This window comes from Perna viridis, chromosome 5 (assembly GCF_037379345.1).
Source record: "Perna viridis isolate PV_CMFRI_1.1 ecotype Kerala chromosome 5, ASM3737934v1, whole genome shotgun sequence".
Classification (NCBI taxonomy): Eukaryota; Metazoa; Mollusca; class Bivalvia; order Mytilida; family Mytilidae; genus Perna; species Perna viridis.
In genome coordinates this window covers 36,245,801-36,258,800 of record NC_142449.1, presented here as the reverse complement: position 1 = coordinate 36,258,800, position 13,000 = coordinate 36,245,801, and the positions used below count along the sequence as shown (strand labels likewise).

Sequence of the window (13,000 nt, the reverse complement as noted above, 5' to 3'; positions counted from 1 at the left end):
AACCTTTGTGGGATCATAAATGTATCAATAAACTGGATAACTCCTGATTTTGTCTCGAGTTTTGTCACATCATGTAACATTATTACATAATAAGACAAATGAGTCTTTGTTTTTATCAAAATTTGATGAAATTGAAATTTTCTCAGGGAACTTTACAAAGAAGCTAAAACTGATAAGGTTAAACAAATGTCCTTAGAAACTTTGTACCGGGATAAATCTTTGTTTGCATCTCGTGTTGAGCTAACAAGTCTGTCCTATCTATGTGGATCGATTTATTGATGAATCGAAACATTATCATGGATAAAAATATCATCTGTAGATCTTCTTACATCCCCTTATTCTTTTTCCCTCTGTTATCGTCCAATTGATCAACTTGTCAGCCACAAATATCTGACATAAATATCCCACATAACGACATCACCACCGAGAAAACTGCCAATAACATCCTGAACAAATCTTCTATATGGTTCTGTCAATAAAACTTTGTTTAATTTTGACATGTTAATATTACTTAACATAAACCATGCAGTTTTTTCATCAAATATCTCTATTGACCAAGAAAAAACTATGATTTCCCAAGAAAAAAGAGGCCCAATTTTTTTTCTACTTTGAATCATATGCTTGAATATTTTACTTTATTGAAACATTAAAATTTCTGTCACAATTCTTTGCAAATCAAAGAGAAAGATAAGAATTTCTAGAGATGCTAGATTAATTGGTACGTAACTCATTCAGCTTGTTTTTAAAGAAGAGAATAATATGTCTGATTTGTCGCAGCTTTTGATTATATCAAATTTACAAGGCTCTTTAAAAACTGGCCCAAATATCTGATGAAAAGTTCTGTCCTTACTTAATACAAATCCGAAAATCTCAAACAAGTCTAATTTATTATGATATAAGATTAACATGAAATATTACATGCATCAATCTGCGCTGTATTATTTGACAAAAAATAAGGTTATGACTGTGCATTATGAATAGTATAAAAATTTCATCACTACATAATCAGTACATATGATCACAATTTTAATTTAAACTTTCTGCACATCAAACATCGATACTTTAAATACAAAACTGATTTAATAAATGATTAGAGATTTTCTTATAACGTAATTACTTCTCAACGTTGTGGGTTGCTACCAATTATGTACCGATGTTTTTGAAAGGATGTTGAAAGAAAATCCTTTTCTGACGGGGACATTATTATACATATCCTGACTCACTGATTGTCCTTCATAAGATAGACATCTCAATACAGTAAAACAGGACTATAGAAAGGTGACTGCACGCGGTAAATGGAAACTGCCAAGCGATCGCCTTATTTCACAAAAAGGGAAAATGTCTTTGAAATTTGAGATTTTTACATCAAGCATCATCTATTCTTTGCTTGAAGAAACTTGGCTCCTAGATCAAGGTACTCAGCGACAAGAAATACTGCAATTAGAGATATCATACAAACTTGTTCTTATTATTTCCACCAATGAATACATTGCTCAAGATTAAAAAGATTTGGTGATGCATGCACTCATGACACTCAGTTTCCCTCCAAAACAACTTCAACAAAAACAAGTTTGGACCACCAAGGCATATTAATTGTTTCTATTGGACTTTCAAAATTGAATTAAGATTGAAGCACATACTTCTACCAAACAAACTACACATAGTAAAACTGTTGGTTTTCAGTCCTTATTAAAATATTACCCTGATAATACTCAATGACCCCTTTATTCATTTAATATTTCAGAAGAGGGAAGTATAATTCAATTTATAAAGTGTATGATTATCCATGGAGGCATGGTCAATGGTGTTAGCACAAATTGAAATAGATTATATGACAAACTCTATAACATAATAATTTGGAATACATTTGTAGTACAATGCATCTGTCATAAGAAAAAAAATTCTGTATTGTTAAAACCTACAAATTGTAATAAGTGGTTAATCTCACAATGTTGTTATTTCCACTTTTAGAAAATTTTATGGACCAGATTTTTATTTTTTTTTCATTTTAACTACCCCTCAATGAACCCTTATCTACCCTGAAGAAAAGGATGAAGTTTGTAAAGGTGAAGTTTATCACCGGAAATGATTATCGCGTTTCTGAATTGTGTAGAGATTTGTTTCACAACACAAAGGCCCAAATCCTACCAGTCAGGATTAGTGGTCCTGAAAAGGTGAACTTGTCCCTATCTTAGTACTAAAATCAACATCTTTCACAAATGTACAAAATGGCCTTGGGTGGTCGGTTGCCATGGACCAACAATGCATCAGGTGCTCCATCCCTCTGTTATCACCTTTGTGAGATAATTCAATACCCAGGACCAAAGTACTTGACAAACAAAGAATGACGTAATATAACAAATCAATAGATGCTGAGTTATGGATCAAATATACTTAAAACCAAACGAATAACACAATCAGATCAAAAGAATTTTACTTATTTATTTAATAAATAAAAGAGTGGAACTTATTAATAAGCTTAAATTTAGTGATAATTTTAATCCTAAGAGGAGATAACTCAATGATAAAGCCATAACAATGACTAAGTATCACCTTTTCTTATATCTCACCTACAAGATAATTACCTGTAATTAACACCTTTGAGGATTCCTTTGATGTTATTAAGTGAAGAATCTGCTTTCTACTTCCCTTTTACAGATTAAAATTGATCAGATTTTGAGTATGTTTCTAGTTGTATCAATATAAGTTTCATCATCCTTCAGTGTTTTAAACATTTGATTCTACAAGTTTTTGTCAGCAGTACCCAAAGCCTATCAGACATTTTCCACTAACAGGAACAAACAGTAATTTTTTGTAAAACAAATCTTTTAAAAAAATATATGGTGCAGTTAAAAAGAATATTCAATTTCCAAAATGTGGCATAAACATTTTTTTGTTGTTGCATGACTATAATTGTAGTAACAAATATGCATCTTGTTTCAGTAGAGTATTTTGTTTAAATTAGGGTAACTAAGTCCAAAAGCACTGAGCATCTTTAGCAAGTTTCATAAAATAGGCATAGAGAACTTTCTGGTTCAATGAGACCTTTTTTCCGTGTCATTATGGTGAGGTGATTATATCTCCCAAACTGCTGATGGGTTGTTATGATAACACCGATGCTGTTGTAGCCCAAATCCCCACCTCTGGTACTCTATCAACATTTAATGACACTTATACACGAGCATGAGCTTCTATACAATTTAGTTTTTAATGGGCATTGCTGTTGTAAAGTTTTGTCATTTCCATGTTCAAGATGATTTCACAAAGGGAGTTGATGGTTAGTTAGCCTCTTAATGTTGACTTGAACCAATACTTATTTCATCTTTTACAATGCTGTACCAAAAAGTAGCTGAAATGCTTATTAAATTGTAAAATTACCAATAAATTTTTGAGTGACTAAGTACAAATGGGCATGGGTCATAATTCATAGCTAATGTGATGGTTGAGTTCAGGGGCATTCTGACCACTTGATACTTATTTAAATCACAATTTATAGAAAAAAAGCATCAAAATCAAACTTTCAAAAACATAATTATACTGTGATAGGTACTCTCAAAGGCCTGCACCTACGAACTCCTAATGACAAATTTCATCAAACATGAGTGATAAGCAGGAGAACAAAGCTTGAATTGATGAAAATTTGGGTAAATACATTTGTCAAAAGATTCTTAATACTTTTGATCTAATATTTCCTTTATAAAGAAGAGAGTATATCAAAACAATCAATAAAAGGTCATAGAGAATTACAAATTTCGTTATTGAATGGCTGAAGCTCCAGGATGTTGACAATATTGCTGATATCAAAAACCCAAAAATCAATTTTGCAAATTTTTGGCACAGGTGTCTGAAGATAAAGGGGTGTCTCAGTTCTCAGTGTCATCCTTTCAAAATTTAATGAGAACCTCACTGATATTAAAAGATCAGATTAAAAATTTTAGGATAGTTTTGTGCATATTAAAATCAAACTAATTTTGATATAAAAATATATTTATTTAGTATAAATTATACAGTACATGTATATACATGTATCTGCTATTAAATACATGTAATAGACTAAGTGTTCCTTAACCCCATTTTTTTTTATTTATACTGAATCATCATTACATGTAAGACAAATGAACCAAATCAATATACTGGGGGAGGGTGGAAAGTAGTTCCTTTTATAAAGAAACAAATCTTCAGTATTTAATATTTATTTTCAATTTCTTCATCCGTTGTCATAAACTTCAAAGCTACTTTCAAAAGTGTTTCTTCCTCAAAACATATTACTTGTAAGAAACAAAAGACAATAATACACAGTACAATTAAATAATAAATTTCATATTTTATTTTCAACAACTTTAGAAAAAAATACAAGTTACAACTTCCTCTTTGTGTAATTGCTCATCAGTTTCAATTCTACTTAATAAAACTTCATTTGTGAATTTGTTAGAATTCTATCTGGATACAGCAAGATAAAACATGTAATACCAAAAAATGGCTTATAAAATATTATTTCAGACACAGACAATTATTTTTTTTTCAACAAATATCAAAATGAATACAAACTACAAAGTCATTCTTTCCTTTACAATAACTGATAACAAGACAATCATAGTCGTGTGTATTTTGGCAACCAATATTGTTCGAACAAAAGAAAATGAAATATTAACTTTTTCCAATATGCATCTATGTATTATTTAGCGGTGAAACTGAGCTCCATTTTAAATCCAAAATATAATTGCTGCACTCGGGCGAAAAGAAAGGAAAGCTCAGATGTTAATCTGGTCGAAGACAATGCCGTAAATCTGATTTAGTTCATAACGTTCCTTTAACAAAACAAAGTTATTTCAATTGTTTTCAAAATACCTACATCTATTGTTCAGCTGAAGAGTCTATGACCCATATAGTACCTTATCATAACACCATAAAATCTCTCATGAAAAGGAAAATAATGCTTTCTTACAATTCTAAAAGAAAACTGGCGATGGTTGCCAAAAATCTAATGAAATCTTCAACTATCTAATTTCTTGTATACTTTTCTGCAACAGATTTTCTATTGTTAGAGCATTATTGAACATCTTTTGTTTTAGCTCAGTCTTTTAACAGATGAAAGTGACATTATCTAACAAGGGCATTTCATTCTTTTTGAGCAGATGAAGCGGAAAAAAATATGATCAGAATGAATGACATTTGTTAAGACATGATTAAGTTGGTGAAGTCATTTAATTAAAATCCTTTGTTAATTAATCCTTTGTTTGGGATCAGGTTAAAGGTATCCAATGTACCAATTGTGGTGTGAAAAGAATATGTCATCAAACCTTTTCTTTTGTACTCGATTATAAGAAAATGTATTTACAAATGCAGTTTTCAATTTTTTTTTAACCCTGTGTCATCACCATGAATATAATTTATCTTGTGATACAAATGAGTAAGGGGCAAAAGAATTTTAACCAAATATAATCATCATTTACTAAATTTGTTTTTAGAAATTATGAATCATCTGAAGTATGCTTCTGAGAGCTAAGAACAGTTCACTTTGACACATTAGAATGGCAGAAATGTAGCCTTCGAAGAAAATTACTTAATGATAACAAGACAAACAAGGACATTTTTATCCATTTAAAATAATTTGCTTCTCTCACGTTTAAAATCATATCTTAAAATAACGGGACATCATTGAATATGTTTAGTGGTCTACAAATTAGATAAATTAGAACCATTTACACATCATAATATGATATGCTATTACACGACCTTCAGGAGCAGCCAATTCAAAAATCTTTATTCTCTATATCAAGATGTTAAACGTATTTAAATGGTGTTGCATGATGATGTCCCTGGCTATACTCCAAAGGTATTTAGCCACCTGTATCAGTAATTATACCAAATCAGAGATAATTATACTAAGGTGCAAATAATTCATCCTCATCAATACAATGTGAAGATATCCTAGTGATAAAGAATTATTCATTTATTCTACAGAGGATTAAATGAATAATGTGTCACATAAGTTAAGGCTAGGACACACCAGAATATGAGGAAGATTTGGCATTGGACTATAGTGGTAATTCTCCAAGATAATCAGACATCACCAATAACTTAAATATGACCTAGGTCTGCACATTTTTTTAATCTACTTGTCCAAACAGTTTAGTTCCTACTTCAGTACAATAACTTTTTTCAGATAATTTTTGGTTTCAAGAAATTCTTTCAGCAATGTAAGATCATTTATTTAGGCTAGTAAAAATACTTTTTGGCAAGCTGTAGGAGAGCAAGCACTTAGTCATCAAAAACATAGTTTTTGCCATCTTTTTATATGAGCCAAACCGCCCCCCCCTTAAATCCCAAAAGCAATTAATACCCCTCACCTCCCCCACACACACACACCATCATGGCAACAACCGCCACTCCCTCCTCTTAAAAATGTCTTTAAATGTAATTAAAGTAAAATGTACATATTATTTTCTAAACATATCTCTAATAATATAAACTGGACCAAACATGGTTTCACTTCGTGGGCCGAAAATGTTGCGCACAAGACTCTTGTTCAACCATGTGATAGGATAAAAACTAAGTATTTTGTCTCAGCTCTGTGTTTAAATCCACTTCTTATCATTATTTAAGGCTGCCTAGAATTCTGATTTACTGGTTTCAAATCATGTGCCATCTAAGTCTCCATGAGTTATCCTTCTTGGCTGCTGATGCTAAAAGAAGATGCACTAACCCGGTCATCAACGACTTCCCGCGCTTTTTTTTTTATTATTGAAGTACAGACGATTCCAGGTCTATGATTGAGCTAATATGAATGAAACACGTTCATATTCTTTTCACAGTCCTTGTTTGATATTTTTATGTGCACCTATGTATAAAAACTCAAATGCAATCTTGAAAAATCGTCAATTCAGGCGTTCACCTTCAATGTTATCCAGGTCTCAATAGCATTGAGAGATAAATCATCTTTGTGTACATTAAGTAAATATTTAAATTCAAAAGCGTTATCATCAACTTGAAGAGCTTTGCCTTTGTTCAACATCATTTCTTCTAGTTCAAAACTCCGGTTTCTTACAAAGTGCCTCTTTTCATACTATCAAAAGGGGTTGTGATAACTCTACCTTATCCGTTGTTCCTTCCAGATGTTTTATCTCAGTTAGGCTGCAGGAACAAATACTGTAACCATAGATGGTTAAACGATTTCTTTTTGTTAAAAATACGGAGAAAAAGATGTTATTATTCACGCTATACACTCCTTTTCTGTCATTTCTGAATAGCATAGGAGTAACCAAAATTTATTTTTAAGAATGAAAAACGTGTATAGACCTTGAGATACCGTTTCAACAAAAAGCGGTCGTCGCTAGATGCTGTTTGAGACCAGTAATTAAGTGTTCCACGGGATGCTGATCAATAGTGTTTATCATTTATTATTTTATTTTTTTATTTTTATTTAAATATAACATTTGAACAAAGACAGCATATTTCATTAAGTTAAATCAAAATTCCTTGAAAAATTGAAATCATCGATGAATATGATGTACATGATCAAAAGAGTCAGGCATGCAGGCATTTTGGATTCAAGGTTTAGATTTTAGTGACATTATCACATTTTGACTTTTACACGACATTACATATATTTCAAGGTATAGATTAAACCAAATCAAAATTTAATCAAAAACGTTTGTATTTTGAAGGGAAAAAAATAAAACAATTTAATGCTGGGTTTTGCATGCATATCCATGATTATCCTACGAAATGGTTAATATGCAAGCCTTTTTTTGTCAAAGGATACGAAATGAAGATGAAAAGATGAAAGGTAACCCAAGTCTGTTTAAGCATAAATGCACATTCACATGGCTGAATAGAAAGTGCAAACCAACATTGTTATTTTTTTGTATAAAAATTTTATGTATTTTAAGTACATATAAGATCACGCATGGTGTGACCTGTACGCAAATTTCTACCGTTCTATTGCATTGCTTGTTTAGTTGACTTGGTCTTAACCACAAAGCTCTTTCCAAAACTTGAAACATTGATTTTTTTCAACAGGTCATCATACTTTTACTTAATGGGGTGCACTTGAGAACTAAACATGCATTTTTCGCCATATTTTTAGACGAAGAAAGAGTTTGATGTATAATCCCGAACTGTCTTCGCTAGATTCGACATGTTGTTACAGCATTTAAAATGATCGATCGCGTAGCTAGAAGGTTAAAATGCCAGGACTGGTTCGTGATGAGTAAATGTATAAATATTATGGTTGCAATGTTTTCACTCCATTGTTGAGGAGACCAACAAGGCTCTTAAATCCTTGCTTGTTTTCTCTAATACTCCATCAAAATTTAAAGTCAATAACATCAATTTGTGTTTATCGCACGCTCTCCTTGGAGACAACATTTAGCGTCTTGAGATTTTAAGATTTCGTCTTCCCTCGGAAAAACCTCCCGCAACGTCCTTCCCTGGTACAACTTTTATAAGAATCTTTTTTTGATGAAAGATATAAACTGAATCGCTTTGTAAACACTTATTTTGAAAGTAGAAAGGTATTTTTTTTATATTTCCTTCAATGACGGACCTCATCAATAGTAGAAAAGATTTTATTTTTTGAAGTTTAAATCAAATTTGGTATCAGTTACTCGAATCTGTAGAACTGTCGATCATTGCGTGTTTACTTGGTACAGCGTTTCGGATGCGGCCTTGGTAGTGACACTAATTGCATGCAGTTTAATCTTTTCATCTTTTTTTTCTTTCTAAAAATTCCTCCATAGAACATAGAAACTGTATGAAACCGCCACGGGGACAAAAATTATATCGCAATCTTACATCACTTCCCTACTAAACAATTAAGTCGAATTCTATAAATTTTAATTGTCATCCCAATTCGTGGACAACTCCGATTAACTTTTACCGCGACTGAAGATTTCTCATGTTTCTTGACAAGTTTACGCTTGTATAGGAGTACATTCTTAATCATCACTCCAACCTCTCCTGGCGTTTGAAATTATTTGTTTAAGCAAATGGTTCTAAACACAGAGATAAAACGTAATTTTATTGAGTTTCATAATCAATATTTGGAAACCATCTTATTAAAATTAAATAACTGATAACAATAAGATGAAAATCTTGCATAATTCTGTTCATAAGCCGTCTTTCCATCAGTAATAGATAAGACACGCTCCTCTGAAGAAAATGGTCCTGAGAACGGCACACCTGAATGTCTTGGTTCCTTAAACCTTTATCTCAACTGCACTTGACTTCGTGCAGCAGATTTTGGTCAAGGGAACAGGCAGACTTTGTCATCTGTGCAGTTTCACATCTTTATCTATCCCAAAAATTTGTGGACCTTGGAAATGATTCTGGGATGGTAAATAATGGACTGCTGGTTCAGTTGTCTAATTTTGGTATTGGTATCTACATGTAGACTACTGGTACAAAATGTACACAACGGGACTACAAAAACATTGCAATGTTCCAACTGAATTGTTTTAAGAAACAAAATGATTTACACTAAGAATAACCGAGGTCATGGAAGACACTGTTTCAGATATCTAATGTCCAGAAAATATACTTCATTGCGAGTACTCCTTACCCTTATGTAGTAATTAAGGAAAATTTTTGTTTGATTTTTTTTAGTAACCATCCCATACATGTAAATTATGATAATCAAATAGCTAAAACTGTGCTCGAGTCGGTCACAAACTGCAGAACTAAGTAACCAACACCTCTTTTCTTTTTATAGTTAAGCAAAGACAGATAAAGATAGCTACATTGTAAAATTCATAATAGATCGGGTGTGGAAGACATTCTCGGGTATCTACTATTGTATTCTCAAGTGATGCTTTTCATCATTCATACTTGCTGAATCACAAATCATAAGAGGCGCCAAAGGGGTTTATTTTCTTTAGTTAAGTAAATATTTAAAAGTTTGAAGAGGATGAAAATCCAATAAAAACAAGGATGGAACGATCAATAAATCGAAGATTTGATATTCTTCCTGGTAAAATTGCGTTGTTTTATGAAATAGAATCGTTATCCTTGTATAACGCCGTCATAAGGAGAACTGAAGTGGTTCATACCCGACTATAAATCAACATCGGTCAACATCTTGTGTAAATAGGGACAAGTGATGCAGATATAAAACGCCCGGGTAACACAAGATTATCAAGGGTAATTGTGAGAACGAGACATGAAAAATCTACCCAATTTATCAACATCTAAAACACGAGTCAGGTGATTTGAAAAACGAAACCAAGAGACTGATGTTATGTGACATCTTTCACTTCTTCGTCTATTCTTGTAAGCTCAATTTCATAGTGATTCATTATATACATACTCTTCTAAGACAACACCGCGATCGACTTGCTAAAGTAATGAAATAAGCAATCATAATTATCATGAGTGAACTATCATAGTATGAGAAGATGATTGGAAATATATAATTGGTAAAATGTTTGCCTAAAGATGGAAATCACGACTATCATATAATTTGATTCATAAGTAAACAGGTCTATAAATTACTTGATGGCTTTCATCACTTTCTTGGTTTCTTACACGATTTGCTTATTCATGATGGTACTTGAAAATTAAAACTTTGGACTTTTTCTTTTTATATTAAAAGCAAACAGAATGTGACATCTTTGATGCATCTTTTAAACTGAAAGTCATATTTTGTAAATAAAACTGGTGATGGAAGGTCAGGCAACCGTGTTGTATTAAATCAATTGAGAACATTTTTTATCATTAGTATTAAGTAAATTTCCTAATTCTATTAATTAATAAGTATGTGTGTCAATTAGTTGGCGGAGGCCTATAAAGTTTTGTAACACTGTAAAAATGTCGCCAAGATCAGCTGTCAACAAAATCGTCATATAAATGCCACTTGATTACTCTACTTCTGAAACTAAGTTGATGAAACAATGTTAAATACTTAATTGCTAGATGGTCAATTTTATCTTTATTGTTAACATACAATAAGTGCTAAAACTTAGAATGAAAGGACTTAGCATTTCTATGGTGATGTTTGCCCGAGGCCTGTTTGGACAATACGGTTTGGACCCCTCGACACAATTGACATTTAATCACCTTAAAGTTGGTATTTTGACGTTTAACATCTACATTTAATTGCATTAAATAATACAAACATAAAGCTGGCAAATTAATTCTTTGGTTAAACAAAGATGGAGGAAAATTGGGAAAAGAAAGTTTTGGTAAAAAGCGCTACCTGAATGTAACAACCCTTTAATTTGCATAATTCTATACTACCGAATAATGTGCAACGTGCTTTTATTCGTCGCAGGCTGTAAGAGTTACAAATTAGCTGCACATAAAGCGAGTTGAAGAAGTGACATTTCTTAAGTGATGGTTAGCTAAATACAATTTTTTGTAAAGAAATCCGATTTCGAATAACAATAGTTGCATTCTGTCATAGTAACTACGTCCCATTTCGTGCATCAACAATTAACAGCATCACCTGCTAGCTGGCTGTATACCCTCATTTAACATTTAGATGTTGGACATCTTTAATTTTAATGGAATCCAAGCATAAATTATTCCCTGACTCATGTCACCCTTTGAAACGTATTAGGCGGAGATGCGTTGCGATGCAAGCTGCATTGCAATGCACCTGGTTAGCAAAAACCGCTCAGAAAAAAATACGAAGTTACTAACTCCACTCTTCAAATTTCAAAACATTAAAAATAGATTATCGTATATATAAATTTTATCTTTTGACTGTATTTTAATCTGCATCAGTTGATGAGAATATGGGTTTTATCAATGTGATACAGGTGCGAGTTCAGGTGTGACATCTTTTGACATAGATGAATAGCAATACATAAATGGTTGTACACTTTGATGAATAGGTACAAAAAGACCCGTCTTCAGAATCCATGAAATATACATCAGCATCTTTTCTCACCTGTCGCACAGGTAAGAAAAAAAATTAGCAGACGTCATTTTCTCTTTAAACAATTTAAACTTCCTATAAGTTGGTATAGATAAATCATACATACAAATCGATAATAAAACATGAAAGTTGAAATAATTTATGAAATAAAAATGAAACCTACCTTTTAGTGGTCTAGGATTTGCCTGCTTCCTTCTTGACATGATGCGACATCAAAGGTACAGGTATTCGAACTGATGTTAAAGTGACCAAAAATGACTCGAGGGAGCATGCGTGCTGCTTCTCTACTCCAAACGAGGACCAGGTAAGGGGTTCCCTGTTTTAAACGATGAAACAATCGGGTGAGGACTATGTGAATAATAATCAATCAACCGATAATTGAACACTTTGTTTCCTTTGTAAAATCGTAGCTTCTTAAATACATATAACACATTGCATTTGATATCATAACTTTAATTTGAACACTCACTAATTCTTTTCACCTGCTTGAATAAACAATGGTTTTAAATTATCACGCTCGTATCTGAGTCCTGTAATTGTCCTACCTTTCATGTTAATCTGATAACGGGAAATAGGCTGTCCCTTTGGCATCAGTAACCTAGGTATCATCGAAAATTAAATGTAACCGAGGAAAACTTTTTTTAAAAAGATTTTAAAAAAAGATGTACCTCCGTATCATATATCGTAGTTCCCATTACAAGTTAAATCATATGTTCTTTTGTAACAAGGTGAACATTTTTTCAAATCTATAAATGTTTATATAATTACAACTCAAGACATATACAAATTGGTACGAGTTCGAGTCCCGCGGAGGGAACGACCAAATATTTGCATCGCTAATTCGACAGTTCTAACATCGCTGAGTATTTTTCAGACCTTTCTATACGAATACGTTTACATATCTTCCCTGTATCAATTTGATCCGATGGAGCAATGTAGCGAATAGAGTCGCCTCTATATATATAAGTATGGTAGTTCAACAATCAGATCACTCCTTTCAAATCTTGGATTTTACAAAGGTGGGAGTCCACAATTCTAAAAGCAATATTATAAATTGTTCGGTCCACAGTGAAAAAAGATTTAAAAAAAAGAATTATTTTTACTCTACACACGTAACAAAAA

General features: G+C 32.2%; 1 protein-coding gene across 3 annotated transcripts in view; it reads right to left on the bottom strand.

The window, feature by feature from the left end:
- The window catches only part of LOC148617278 (ras-responsive element-binding protein 1-like), a 51,618-nt gene extending 39,014 nt beyond the window's left edge, over positions 1-12,604 (bottom strand). For 2 of the 3 annotated variants that reach the window (XM_088584844.1, XM_088584846.1), the window contains exon 1: positions 12,042-12,285. In XM_088584844.1, the coding sequence (XP_088440970.1) occupies positions 12,042-12,081 (40 nt within the window). In that variant the 5' untranslated portion in view covers positions 12,082-12,285. Of the gene's footprint in view, positions 1-12,041; positions 12,286-12,423 lie in introns of those variants that run through there. The other variant, XM_088584845.1, reaches the window with a different exon arrangement.
- Positions 12,605-13,000: the final 396 nt, after the last annotated feature.